This window comes from Carcharhinus amblyrhynchos, chromosome 16, assembly GCF_965287045.1.
Source record: "Carcharhinus amblyrhynchos chromosome 16, sCarAmb.v2.hapA, whole genome shotgun sequence".
NCBI lineage: Eukaryota > Metazoa > Chordata > Chondrichthyes > Carcharhiniformes > Carcharhinidae > Carcharhinus > Carcharhinus amblyrhynchos.
In genome coordinates this window covers 17,551,019-17,564,616 of record NC_137339.1, presented here as the reverse complement: position 1 = coordinate 17,564,616, position 13,598 = coordinate 17,551,019, and the positions used below count along the sequence as shown (strand labels likewise).

Here is a 13,598-nt window from a genome sequence, read left to right as displayed (position 1 = left end):
AGTTTTAACTCTCCATACTTTCAAGCGTCTATACCATAGTACACAAGTGTACAAGTTACCTGGAGTATTGTACGCAATTTTGATCCCCTTATTCGAGGAAAGATTTAGTGGAATTGGAGGCAGTTCAAAGGAGGTTCACTTGATTAATTCCAGAGACGAGGGATTTGTCGTATGAAGAGAGATTGAACAGTTTAAGCCTATACTCTCTGGAATTTAGAAGAATGAAGGGAGATCAAATTGAGGTATATAAGATAATAAAAGGCATGAATAAAGTAGATGTGGAGCAGATACTTCCTCTGGTGGGGCATTCTAGGATGAGAGGTCATAGTCTTAGGATAAGGGGTAGCAAATTTAAAACAGAGTTGAGGAGAAACTACTTCTCCCAAAGGGTTGTGAATCTGTGGAATTTGCTACCCAAAATGTGGTGGATGCTGGGACCGTCAGTAAATTTGAGGAGAAGTTAGACAGATTTTTATTTGGTAATGGGTTGAAGGGTTATGGGGAGAAGGCAGGAAAATGGGGATGAGGAGCATATTGGCCATGATCGAATGGCCTAATTCTGCTCTTACATCTTATGAACTCATAAACAAATGTGAAATTAAGCGCAAAAATAACTTGGCCCTGATTTCTTAGTTTAGTCATTTACTGTTTATTTTGACCTATTTTATCCGAGTACAAAACTTTACTGAGTGAGGCAAGGGTGTAGATAGGCAAGATGACAAGGTGGCTTTTTTTTTTGTTTGGCAGAGGAGAGAGAGAGAATCTGGGTTAAGAAGCTGCGGGTTTCTTTTTAATGAGAATTTGGAACCAAATTGAATGTGACCTTAATGGGATATGTACTGAAAGCTATTCCTGACTTCACATTCACAGGTTGCATTGTTTAACTCAATCAGTCTACCATCCTCAAAAGCCTACAAATAGAGCTCATTCTTTACAATGAGTTACCCTTTCTGCCGCTCTTTAAGCTGTTACCTCGATGCTTTTCAGTTCATTTTGTTTGCAGCTTTCAAAATTTGGTACCTCTATTCATATTGTAACAAAACACTTTTGTTGCTGATGTATAGAAGGGAACGATTGGCCCATCCCTGAGTATCTCAGAGCCCGAGTGTCCTTAATCAACATTGAACATTGTTCTGTGTTTCCCAAATGCTCTTATTACATATAAATTAAGCGACAGCTGGGAAGTAGATTTCAGCATTTGATTGAGGTTCAAAGTCATGCAGGTTATTCAGCTGTTTGTAGCAACTAAAAATAGCCAGTTAAGCAATGTGTCTTCCATTAACCATGCTAGTAACAGAACACACAGAGAACAAATGGGAGCCAGGTTACATAGCACACTGGGCTCACACCTGACTTTCCATGTCATTTCTGACTGAGCATCTTTTACTTATATTCATTCAAAAACAAAATTTGATTGCTTTAACCTTCCTAATCCCAGTGTGTAGTTTGCTATTTATATAATGCCACATTTGTCCGTCAAAACATTATTGATAACACAATAGCTCTGTGCCATTCTTTTGACAATCCTTTCACCTTCAATCATCAACGACAAAAGTATTTTGAACGTTTTTTTTCCACCAGTTAGAGATTAAGCAACTGTGTGCTTCTGTTGCTCTGAGATATTTAAACAGCATTTTATAATGGTATAGTTTATGATAGTGTGACTTTGTATTGAATGATAGTTGTCGAATCTTTATTGCATTTTAAAGCTAAGGCAGTCTCGCCTTTTGTGCAAATAAATAACTGTCATATTATTAAATATACTGTCCAATCTCAGGCAGTTTTACAATCCAAACATTTTCAGCTCCAATTAGTTGTCAGTGAAAATAATTGGCATTCCTTTCATATCCTCCTTATATCACAAGGCTCCTTATGTCACAATGCACTTTACTATTAATGAATTACTTTTAAAGTGCAATCACTTGGTAGAAATGAAAACACAGCAACAACTTTACTCAATTCTGGACCCATTGTTAGTAAATATTACTAACCAGCTAGTATTGTATGAGGGAGGAATTACCTGAAAATAACTTTCTGCTCTTCTTCTGGGATCTTTCTGATCCAGCTGAACAGGCGGATAATTTAATTCAGCTTCTCTTCAGCACCACCTTGAAGGTAGAGTCTAACTTCAGTAATAACTATTTTTTTAAAGTTAATTGAGCCACTGGTCAACAGGTACCCCTGTGGTAAAATCTATGGGAAGGTTTGTTAAAATCCATAATTGTGGAATAATGTCAACAATTACTTTGGGTGTTCCAATATTTAAGATGATATTTTAAGGTGCTATATGCTAATGCTGTGTTTATTAGAACGAAGAGTGGAGTCCTACTGCAGTTTTATTGGTTTGATAATCCAAACATTCCAAGTCAACCACTGGATAAAAGCAAGTTACTGTGGATGCTGGAATCTGAAACCCCAAAGTGAAAGTGTTAGAAAATCTCGGCAGGTCTGGCAGGAACTGTAAGGAGAAAAACGGGCTGATGTTTTGAGTCCAGAATAAAGAGTCAGCTGGACTTGAAACATCAGCTCTTTTCTCTCCTTACAGATGCTGCCAGACCTGTTGAGATTTTCCAGCATTTTCCCTTTTGGTTCCAAGTCAACCCATAGTTCCAGTAAGAGGCAACAACTTCAGCAATACTGCAACCTAATATGGCATCCCATACTAGTAACCAGTCTGTGCTCAACTGATACATTATAATATTCTTCCATGTATAAGGTTCATGGTGGGAGATATAGGAGGGACGTCCGAGGTAAATTCTTCACTCAGAGAGTGGTTGGGGTGTGGAATACACTGCCTGCTGTGATAGTGGAGTCGACACTTTAGGAACTTTCAAGCAGTTATTGGATAGGCACATGGAACACATGAGAATGATAGGGAGTGGGATAGCTTAATCTTGGGTTTGGATATAGCCCGGCACAACATCGAGGGCCGAAGGACCTGTACTGTGTTCTATGTTTCTATGTCTGGTTATCAGTCAGAGAAGTCTACTTCAAATGGCTCATGGGTTTTAAATTTATGCTTTCTCTCTCAGCTAGCTACAGTTTATTAGTCAACTTTAGGCAAGAGACTGGTGACTGACCTGCTCTCAGGCCTCCACTAGTGCAATGCCAAGGTAAAAATAAAACCAGGTGATGACTTGTCTCTGGATTTTCTCTTCTCTCTAGAGGGAAAATTTTGCTCTCTGTTTAAGATATGAAAATATTTCATTCCTTATTTAAGAAGATTTAAAGATGTTTAAGTAATATTTAATATTGACAGCAAAGAGTAATGCAAGTAACACCTTTTGAGCAGAGGAGCCAAGGTGTGAGTATCTGAGTAAATCATTGAAAGTGGCAGGATAGATTGAGAGTGCAGGTAATAAAGCACATGATATCCAAGGCTATATTATAGGGGCAACAAATACAAGAGCAAGTTTTGCTGAACTTGTGTAATATATTAGTTCAGCCACAATTCTGGGCACTGCACTTTATGAAAGGTATGAAGGCATTGGAGAGAGCGTGGAAAGGATTCACAAGACTGCTTTACGCTATTAGAAACTTCAGATGAGAAGTTGGACAAGTTTTTCCTGGAGAAGATAAGGTTTGAGAGGAGATTTGATAGAGATATTCAAAATCATGAGGGATCTGGACAGTGTAGATAGGGAAAAACTATTCTGATTCATGAAAGGATTGAGAATGAGAGGTTCAAAGTTATTACAAAAGAAGCAAAGGCAACATGAGGTGAAACATTCCAAGGTGAAACATTTTACACAGTGAGTGGCTAAGCGCTAAGGTCTAGAATGCGCAGCCTGGTGGGAACGGATTCAGTCAAGACATTTAAAAGGGAATCTGAAAAGCAAGAATGTGTGGGGTCATGGGAAGAAGGCAGGGGAATGACACCAGGTGAGTTGTTGATTTAGAGACCTGGTGCAGATACGATGGGCTGAGTGGCCTCCTTCTGCACTGCATGTTGTTACCTAACTAACTACATCTTTTTGCTCCTAGCTACTGTAGTTATTGGAATTTAAGCTAAAAAGTGGTCGTCGGCAGAGTAGTGACACTAAGTGTATTGATCCTCTTCTGCTGCATTAAAAGAAACTGCCAGTAATAAACTGTAACTGCTAACATAAGGAACAGTTTTCTCCACCCATAAGCAGGCTCCTCTGGCCAGTACCAATGCATGAATGAATGCTTATAATCCACAACAACTGATTTAAGTTACTGCCAAGGTAGACACTATTGTTTAGTATGATCAGAAATACAAAACTGTTCCCATTAAGACACATATTGCGGTATTGTTGACAGCCACTGACATGACTAATTCTTTGTTTTCATTATAGCTTAACTCGTAAAAACCTTTGAACTGGAAAACACATTGTGCAAATTTCTGCTGCAGCAGATGTAACATCTGCAGTGCAACTTGCTCTAGTGGCCAACCTGCTTTCTAACATCAGCTGCCTTTCATTCTTTGGGGGGATTTTTGGTGGCATCTATCTACTCACAGATTTTAGAAGAAGTTGCTGCAATGACAGAGCTTGGCCAAAATGATGGGCTGATATGAAACATCTCCCCAAACACACATTTGTTTCTAATGCGGTGCACTTAGTTCAGTGGTCACTTTAATAGCTTTGCTTTGCTCCTGGTTAAGGTCTGCATCAAATGCACTACTGTCACCCTTCAATTGGAAATTGTGGCATTGACAAGTTGGAAGGACATTGATATGATAATGCTGCCACCATACTGGAGTCCTTTTTTTTAAATAAAGGTTTATTTATTAGTCAAAAGTAGGCTTACATTAACACTGCAGTGAAGTTACTGGGAAAATCCTCTCGTCGCCACACTCTGGCACGTGTTCAGGTACACTGAGGGAGAATGTAGACAATGCACCTAACCAGCACGCCTTTTGGATTGTGGGAGGAAACTGGAGCACCCGGAGGAAATGCACACAGACACAGGGAGAATGTGCAGACTCCACACAGACAGTGACCCAAGCTGGAAATCGAACCTGGATCCCTGGCACTGTGAGGCAGCAGTGCTAACCACTGTGCCACTGTGCTTAGAATGACCCTCTTCTATCAGGCTGTCAAATCTGAGTCTTGCACAGAAGGCAAACAAACAGCCCACCATGTCCCTGCCAGCTCTTTGAAAGTAATCAAACTCATCCCACTTTCCTTCCTTTCACCATTTCCCTGCACCATTTGTTTTCTGAGTACATATCCAATTCCCTTTTAAAAATCACCTTTGAATTTGATTTATTATTGTCACATGCATCGGGATATAGTGAAATGTATTGTTTCTTGTGCCCTATACAGACAGAGCATACCATTCATAGAGTACATAAATGGAGAAGAAGAGAGTGCAGAATGTAGTGTTACCGTCATAGCTATGGTGTAGAGAAAGATCAGTTTAACATACGGCAGGTCCATTCAAAAGTCTGAAGCAGCTTACCCTCATTTTTTCAGGTAGCACATTCCAGAGGGTAAACATAAAAATATTCTCATCATCCCTTTGCAATTATCTTAAATATGTGCCCTCTGGTTACCAGCCTACACTGGGGCAGGTTCCCTGTAAGTCTGCAGGTAGATCCCCCATGTTGACACTATAGTTAAGAAAGCCCACCATCATCTCTACTTTCTCAGAAGACTAAGGAAATTTGGCATGTCAGCTCCGACTCTCACCAGCTTTTACAGATGCACCATAGAAAGCATTATTTCTCATTGTATCACAGTTTAGTATGGCTCCTGCTCTGCCCAAGACTGCAAGAAACTACAAATATTTGTGAATGTAGCCCAATTCATCACACAAACCCACCTCCCATCCATTGACTCCGTCTACACTTTCCGCTGCCTGGAAAAAGCAGCCAGCATAATTAAGGACCGCACGCACACTGGGCATTCTCTCTTTTTTTTGTTTTTATTCCAATTCAATCTAATCAAGTCCAATGCAGAGTCTCAACAAGTTGAGACATTCCCCAACCAAGCTGACAAGACAGGGCTCTCGCCTCCTGTCTTGGGCTTGATCTACATGATCCAAGCTGATTGGAGTAGGCATAGCTCCTCCTCCAAGGCTTGATCTCATTTGCATCTTAGCCAAAAAGCAGACAGGCCCCTTTAAAAAATTGCTTCAAATGAAGCTAAAATGTGACCTAATGACTTCAACCAAGCGCAGCATGTCCATACTACACTCCATCTTAGCCAAAAGGTGGACAAGCGAAGACTTGATCTCATTCCATCAGGAAAAAGATACTAAAGTCTGAGGTCACTTACCAACTGACTCAAGAACAGCTTCTCCCCTTCTGCCATCAGATTTTGGTATGGACCTACCTTGCACTAAGTTGATCTTTCTCTACACCCTAGCTATGACTGTAACACCACATTCAGCACTTTCCTTCTCTATGAACGACACGCTTTGTCTGTACAGCGCGCAAGAAACAATACTTTTCACCGTATGCTAATACATCTGAATAATAAATCAAATCAAATACACACCCTGATTCACTCCGCGAAAACCCCTTACAATTTGAACATCTAAATGTTTTTTTTAAAAAAATCTCCCCTTCGCCTCCGAAGGAGAATAAATCCGCTTTCACAGCCTCTCTGCCGTGTACTCAATTAAAACCCAATAGAAAAACTCCGCCCTCTTCAAATCAGCTTCAGTGGATGTTAAATGATTCTGTGCCAATGCAGCGCCGTAGTTACTGTCTCAAATTCAAACTTGACTGGCGTCTTTGTTCAACGCAGTCCGTACAAGCTGCAATTGGATGTAATGAAATTTAAACGGGTTAATTGCGGCACTAAATCATATTAGAGCCGTCAAGTGGCATTTCTCTGAGGGAAAATACCTGGCATCTTTAGCGTTGGGAGGATGGGACAGTTCTGAGCTGCCCAGCAGAGGGCACGGCTGCGCCGCTGCTCACACAGCTCCCTGCTCCCATGCTCAGAATGAAATGACCCCTAAGCAATCTGCCTTCTCGCTTCCCAATCTCATTTCAGTTTGTTTTTGTCCCTTCAGGGCCAGTGTATATACATCGCTGTATGAAAACAATCCCCCCCCACCCACCCACCCCCCCCTCCCCGTCCCCATTTAAAACAGTCCAAATGTATTAACTTTCACACAATGCGAAAACACTGAATAATATTAAGGCCAGGAACATTCAACCATCAAGTTTTAATCAGCTCAAACCAAACGCGGCGCAATCTCCCATTCAGAGCCGCACAAAAAGCACTCATTTAAAGCCGGTGTTCTTTTGTGCTCGGGAAGTGACCCTCGGTTTATTTTCAAACCATGAAAATCACTGGTGGGTTTGAGCTGAAAGGAGATGCGCACTTAAAAAAAGAAGTCATTCAATCGCTTCCTCCCCCCCACCACCAGACCGAGAGACCCCCGGAGACCGACAGAGAAACCTCCCCCCCAGCCCCAGCGGCCATAGACCCTCCCCTCCATTCCCCAAAGACCCCCAGCTCCCAGAGACCCCCAGCCCCCGAGATCCCTCCAGCTCCCAGAGAACCGCCTTCAGTCTCCAGAGACCCCGGCCTCATACCCCAGCCCCAGAGACCCCCAGCCTAAGAGACCCTCAGCGACAAAGACCCCCAGCCCCCAGAGACCCCCAGCCACAAAGACCCCCAGCCCCAGAGGACCCCCAGCCCCAGACATCCCCCAGCCCCCACAGACCCCACCCCTCAGTCCCACCCCAGCCAGAGAGACCCCAGCCCCGGAGACCACAGCCCCGGAGACCCCGCCCCCAGCCACAGACACCCCCAACCATAGAGAGCAACCCCAGCCACAGAGAACCCCAGTCACAGAGACCCCCAGCCTCCAGAGACCCCAACCTCTAGAGAACCCCCTTCCCAGCCAGAGAGACCCCCAGCCACAGAGACCCCCATTCACAGAGACCCCCAGCCACAGAGATGCCCCAACCTCTAGAGAACCCCCCTCCCAGCCAGAGACCCCCAACCACAGAGACCCCCATTCACAGAGACCCCCAGCCACAGAGATGCCCCAACCTCTAGAGAACCCCCCTCCCAGCCAGAGAGACCCCCAACCACAGAGACCCTTGAACAATTCGCCCTGGATTTAAAACGCGTTCCTGGCAGTCGCCGTCAAAATAAATCTGCACGGTGCATTCTACTGTGACAGGAACTTAAAAAAAAGTCTCTCGTATTCAGGGCACCGCCAGACTGGAAACAAATATACAGACACCACAGCTGGACTGGGACATTAGCAGCAGCCCGTTTCCTCTGGGGGCTCCTCTCCCGTCCTCACTGTTGTGCAGAGAAGCTGTGTGTAGACTTACATGACAACTCCCGGACACTTCAGCTGGCCCCAAGCACACTGGTGGTATTCAGCCTTCACATAGGTGTCTGTACCGTCCTGCATCGTGCATGTGATATTCTTCTTTACAATATAGGCACAATAATTCCTGCAAAAGAGAACACAAACCAGGCTTACACACACACACACACATACATATATATAGATATATTTCCCTCTCTGCACTAAAATATTTACAGGAGCAACACTTGATGCCAATTCCCCCCCTTCCTCTACCTTTGCAGAATTGAAACTTTGGCATTAATAAACAAAATTACAGAGAGATCAAATAGAACTGGATATATCGAATAGAATTACAGGTATATGAAATGGAATTACAGATATATCAAACAGAAATACAGATAGATCAAATAGAATTACACATAAATCGACAACCGAACCAAGGGTTTTGTTCCATTGTCAATAGACAAATGCAGCGAATATATGTGTTCGATAACGCACAGAAATTGGATGGAACTTTTTTTCGTTCCCAAAAATCAAAAACTAAATTTAACTCGAGGGGGAAAATGCGATGGTTTGCAGTTTTTACGGAAGCTGAGAATAAAATTAACTGTGCTTCCGTTGCGTTTGTCTCTGCCTTTGCAACAGAATTATGCATCCAGTCTGTGGGAGTTTAACACTGCAGAATAATTTTGGTTTATTTGTGAGCAGAGTTTTATTTTAATAAAAGGTGGTTGTGGGGTGGGTGTGTGTGTGTGTGTGTGTGTGTGTGTGGGGGGGGGGGTGATGGGGAGCGTACACACACACACACACACACACACTGACTCACTTGTGGCGTCCGGTGACTCGTCCCGCTCCTTTCAGACTGGGGCTGGAGCCAGAGGTGAAGAGGTTGTATCGGTAAGGCGTGTAAAAGCTGCCCTTCGCATCCAGCAGCGTGAGGCTGGCCAGCAGCAGGAGGCAAGGCAGGAGGAGAGGGCCACATCCCGCTGTCCTGTTCAGCATCCTGACACCCTCTTCCCAAGTCAGACGGCGAACTGCGACCTGGAAAGAAAGCCCCGCTGGCTTTGCCCCCTCCCTCCTTCCCCCCTGAGTGGAGGAGATGTCAATCCCAGTGTGAGTGTGGAGCCCAGCCCCAGTCCCAGTGCCAGTGCGCCGGGGAGGGGACACGCAGTCTTGTCCCCCTTGCTTTGCAGAGGCTGGAAGGCAGCTTTCGGAGCGGAGGTGTTAGAGGCTGCTAACTGCTCAGGAGGCAATCGATGAGTTGGATCTGGCTCTATATGTCATCGCCTCTACCTCCACCTCCAGAGGAAGCGGGGCTGTACAAGTGGGCGTTTCATTGATATTTAGTATAGCAGCTCCAGCCCCCCCCCTCCTTCCCACAGCACTGCCAATGAGGGAGCAGCGACCCTCTTCCCCCCCTCCCATCCTTCACACAAACTCTCACTACCGTTCGGGCAAAAGTCAATCTTTTGATCTTTAATAACCACATATTCATTTCAAGCGCGGGTCCCAGTTTTAATGCAGCAACGCCTGTTCTCCCCGCCCCGAGGAGTCTTATAGGGAAAAGCTTTCACCGCCTTCCTCCTAGTTAGCTGCAGCCTCCCTCCCTCTTTCTTTCCCCCCTTCCCTCACTCCCTCTTCTTCCCTCTCTCTGTCTCCCATTCTCTTTCTTTCCTCTCTTTCCCTCTTACCCCCTTTCCCTTCTCTCCCCGTTTCTCTCCTTTCCTCTCTCTTTCCCTCTCTCCCCCTCTCTTTCTCTCCCTCTCACCCTCTCTTCCTCTGTCTCCCTCCCTCTTTCTTTCCTTTCCTCTCTCTTTCCCTCTCTCCCGCTCTCTTTCTCTCCCTCTCACCCTTTCTCTCTCCCCCTCTCTCCCTGTTTCCCTCTTTTTTTCCTTTCCTTTATCTCTTCCTCTGTCTCCCCCCCTTTGTCTCTCTCCCCCTCCCTCTCTCCCCTTCTCTCTGTCTCCCCCTCCCTTTCTCCCCTATCTCCCCTTCTTTCTCCTCCTCCCTTTATCTCCCCCTCCCTCTATCTCCCCCCCGTCTCTCCCCCTCCCTCTCTCCCCTATCTTCCCGTCTTTCTCCTCTCCCTCCCTCTATCTCCCCCCTCTCTGTCTCTCCCCCTCTTTCCCTCTCTCCCCTATCTCCCCCTCTTTCTCCCCCTCCCTCCCCCTCCCTCTATCTCCCCCTTCTCCCTCTCCCCTGTCTCCCCCTCTTTCTCTCCCTCCCCCTTTCTTTCTCTCCCCCCTCTCTCCCGCCCTCTCTCTGGATTACACACTGCGAGGCACCTTCTTATTTAATTGGGAATTATTAAAGGGAGGGAAACCGCAGAACAGCCTGTAGAAATAGAATCCAACAGAAGCGAACAGTGCACACGCAGCTTTTGGCAAATAAGACACTCTCTCCACTAACCAAGAAATATCATTCGAGATTTTAACTCCGGGAAGGGAGGGGGTTTTAATCATGCTAAAGGTGTTGTGGGGTTGTGGGCGGGATGGGGGGCGTTTGGAGGTGGGGGGTGGTCTCATAACCTTTGCTGCTGGTTTTCTGACGAGAGAGAAAATCAAAAGGGATGTGATTAATTTTTTTTCTCTGAAAACGATGTCACACTTTCAGTCCTGGATTGTGAAGGTTAAAAGTCAGCTTGGGGGACGGTCTTGCCCTCCAGTGACAACAGGTTGGAGTGAGGATCTCTGCTGCATTCCCCAGTCTGACTGCAACAGCCAGCGCCCACGGGTGGCCAATTCCACACTCCTCACCGCAGCCACAGCTTGGGATCAGAATGTGCCCAGTTCATCGAGAGATTACTCATCGTTGGGGGCTTTAATGTGTGGTGGCTGGAGCGGCTCCAACCCTCCAATCTCTAGTTCCAAAGGGATAATGTGAATCAGTTGGGACACATGGTACAAAGTTGTTCTATAACCTCGCAATACAAATTACAACCTAGAACCTGCAGTCACTGACTTAGTTGTTGGTTACAATTCATTTTGAACAAGACGGACTGCTTTGACGTTTTTATTCTCTGAAATAGAAACAAGGTGGAATAATTGCATTTAATCCACTATTAAAAACATTGTGTGACAATGGCTCTGTGGACACTGCACTTATTACCCTGGGCTAGCACTTAGACCAGGAAATGTTCCCTCGACAGTTACACATCCCTTCAATTTTGCAGTTTTCACTGAAATGTGAGAATCGTGGTTGTAGGATTAAGCCATACTTGGACGGTGGGCGGGGAGGGAAGCATCTCGGAACACTAAACCAGGAAGTCTGCTACGAAATCAAACTTAACTCTCCCCGGAGATGGATCCCGCCATCAGCTGCATTCTCATTTTTCTGAGGTCAGCCCTCAAGTGGCCTGATGTCAATGACATGAGCCCTGCAATCTCATCACAAACACTGCCCATCGATTCCCTGTCCTGGGGAAGTAAACTAAATCATTGACCAACTCCCTTTCTAGAGTGTGCTTTTGCCAAAAAGGTCTGAAAAGAGATGCAGTGTTTTTTTTGTCAAGGTGGTGGGGTGGGGGGGGGGCGCATAGTGGACTAGTAATCCAGAGACCCAGGGCAAACCCCTGGGGTCCCAGGTCCGAATCCCACCACGGCAGACGTTGAAATTTGAACTCAATGAAAAATATCTGGAATTAAAAGTCTAAAGATGACTATGAAACTGTTGTCCAATGTTGGAAAAACCCACCTGGTTACACTAATGTCTTTCAGATGAGGAAATCTGCCATCCTTATCTGGCCTATATGTAACTCCAGAGCTACAACGTCATGGTTGACTCTCAACTGCCCCCTGAAATTGCCTAGCAAGCCTCTCAGTCCAAGGGTAATTAGGGATGGGTAAGAAATGCTGACCCAGTCAGTGACACACACATCCCATGAAAGAATTTTAAAGAAGGTTGTGTCCTGTGGGCTGTTCCCAAATATATAAACCAAACGCAAGGCATCAACTGCTGCGGGAGGACCATCCACTCAATGTGTCCCAGTTCTAGGAGGTGTCCATTGCCAAGTGCTGTGAGCTGCACATTACAAAGGCCAGGGACCTGCCAGGTGGCAACAATGCTTGGGGCAGCCACTATACAGACTCAATGGGGAAAGGCCATGGTCTAAGGCCATGGTACACCGAAGTTTTTAGTTTTTTTTAATTAGTGTCACAAGTAGGCTTACATTAACATTGCAATAAAGTTACTGTGAAAATCCCCTAGCCACCACACTCCAGCGCCTGTTCAGGTACACTGAAGAAGAGCTTAGCATGGCCAATGCATCTAACCAGCGTGTTTTTCTGACTGTGGGAGGAAGCCAGAGCATCCAGAGGAAACCCATGCAGACATGGGGAGAACATGCAAGCTCCCCACAGACCGCTAACCAAACCGGGAATCAAACTCAGGTCCCTGGCTCTGTGAGGCAGCAGTGCTAACCACTGTGGAATGCATGGAAAACCATCCAGTTCTGTGGCATAAAATGTAGATTATAAATGTGGAAACATAAAACATAGAAGATAGCAGCAGGAGGAGGCCATTTGGACTTTTGAGCCTTTGAGCCATTCATTACAACCATGGCTGATTGTCCAACTCAATAGTCTAACCCTGCTTTCTCCCATTTGCCCAAAGTGCTTTATTTAGCCACCCCTTGAATACATTCAATGTTTTGGGATCAACTACTTCCTGTGATAATGAATTCCATAGACTCACAACTCTTTAGGTGAAGAAATGTCTCCTGGCCTCCATCCTAAATGGTCTATCCCGAATCCTCAGACTGTAACACCTGGTTCTAGGATATCCTCCCTGCATCTACCCTGTCTAATCCTGTTAGAATTTTAAAAGCCTCTATGGGATCCCTCCTCACTCGTCTGAACTCCAGCAAAAGCAATCCTAACCTAGTCGATCTCTCCTCATACATCAGTCCCGGCATCTCCAGAATCAGCCTGGTAAACTTTTGCTGCACTCCCTCGAGAACAAGGACATTCTTCCTCGGAAAAGGAGACCAAAACTGCTCACAATATTCAAGGCGTGGCCTCGCCTGGGCCCTATGTAATTGCAACAAAACATTCCTGCTCCTGTGTTGGAAACCTCTTGCAATGAAGGCCAACATGCTATTGCCTTCTTTACCGCCTGCTGCACCTGCATGCTTGTATTCAGTGACTGGTGCACAAGGACACCCAGATCCTGCTGGACACTCCCCTCCCTCAATTTACAGCCATTCAGGTAGTAATCTGCCTTCCTTTTTTTGCTTCCAACATGAATGACCTCATATTTATCCAAATTATATTGCATCTGCCATTGATTTGCCCACTCACTCAACCTGTCCAGATCATGCTGAAGGATCTCTGCATCCTCGTCATAGT

The 13,598-nt window shown here is 45.3% G+C and overlaps 1 protein-coding gene across 1 annotated transcript in view; it reads right to left on the bottom strand.

Annotated features, from left to right (window-relative positions):
- Positions 1 to 9,496, bottom strand: part of emilin3b (elastin microfibril interfacer 3b) — a 52,765-nt gene extending 43,269 nt beyond the window's left edge. The window contains exons 1-2 of the mRNA XM_080204766.1: positions 9,080 to 9,496; positions 8,273 to 8,398 (exon numbers count right to left, since the gene is read on the bottom strand). Of these exons, the coding sequence (XP_080060892.1) occupies positions 8,273 to 8,398; positions 9,080 to 9,255 (302 nt within the window). The 5' untranslated portion in view covers positions 9,256 to 9,496. The remainder of the gene's footprint in view (positions 1 to 8,272; positions 8,399 to 9,079) is intronic.
- Positions 9,497 to 13,598: the final 4,102 nt, after the last annotated feature.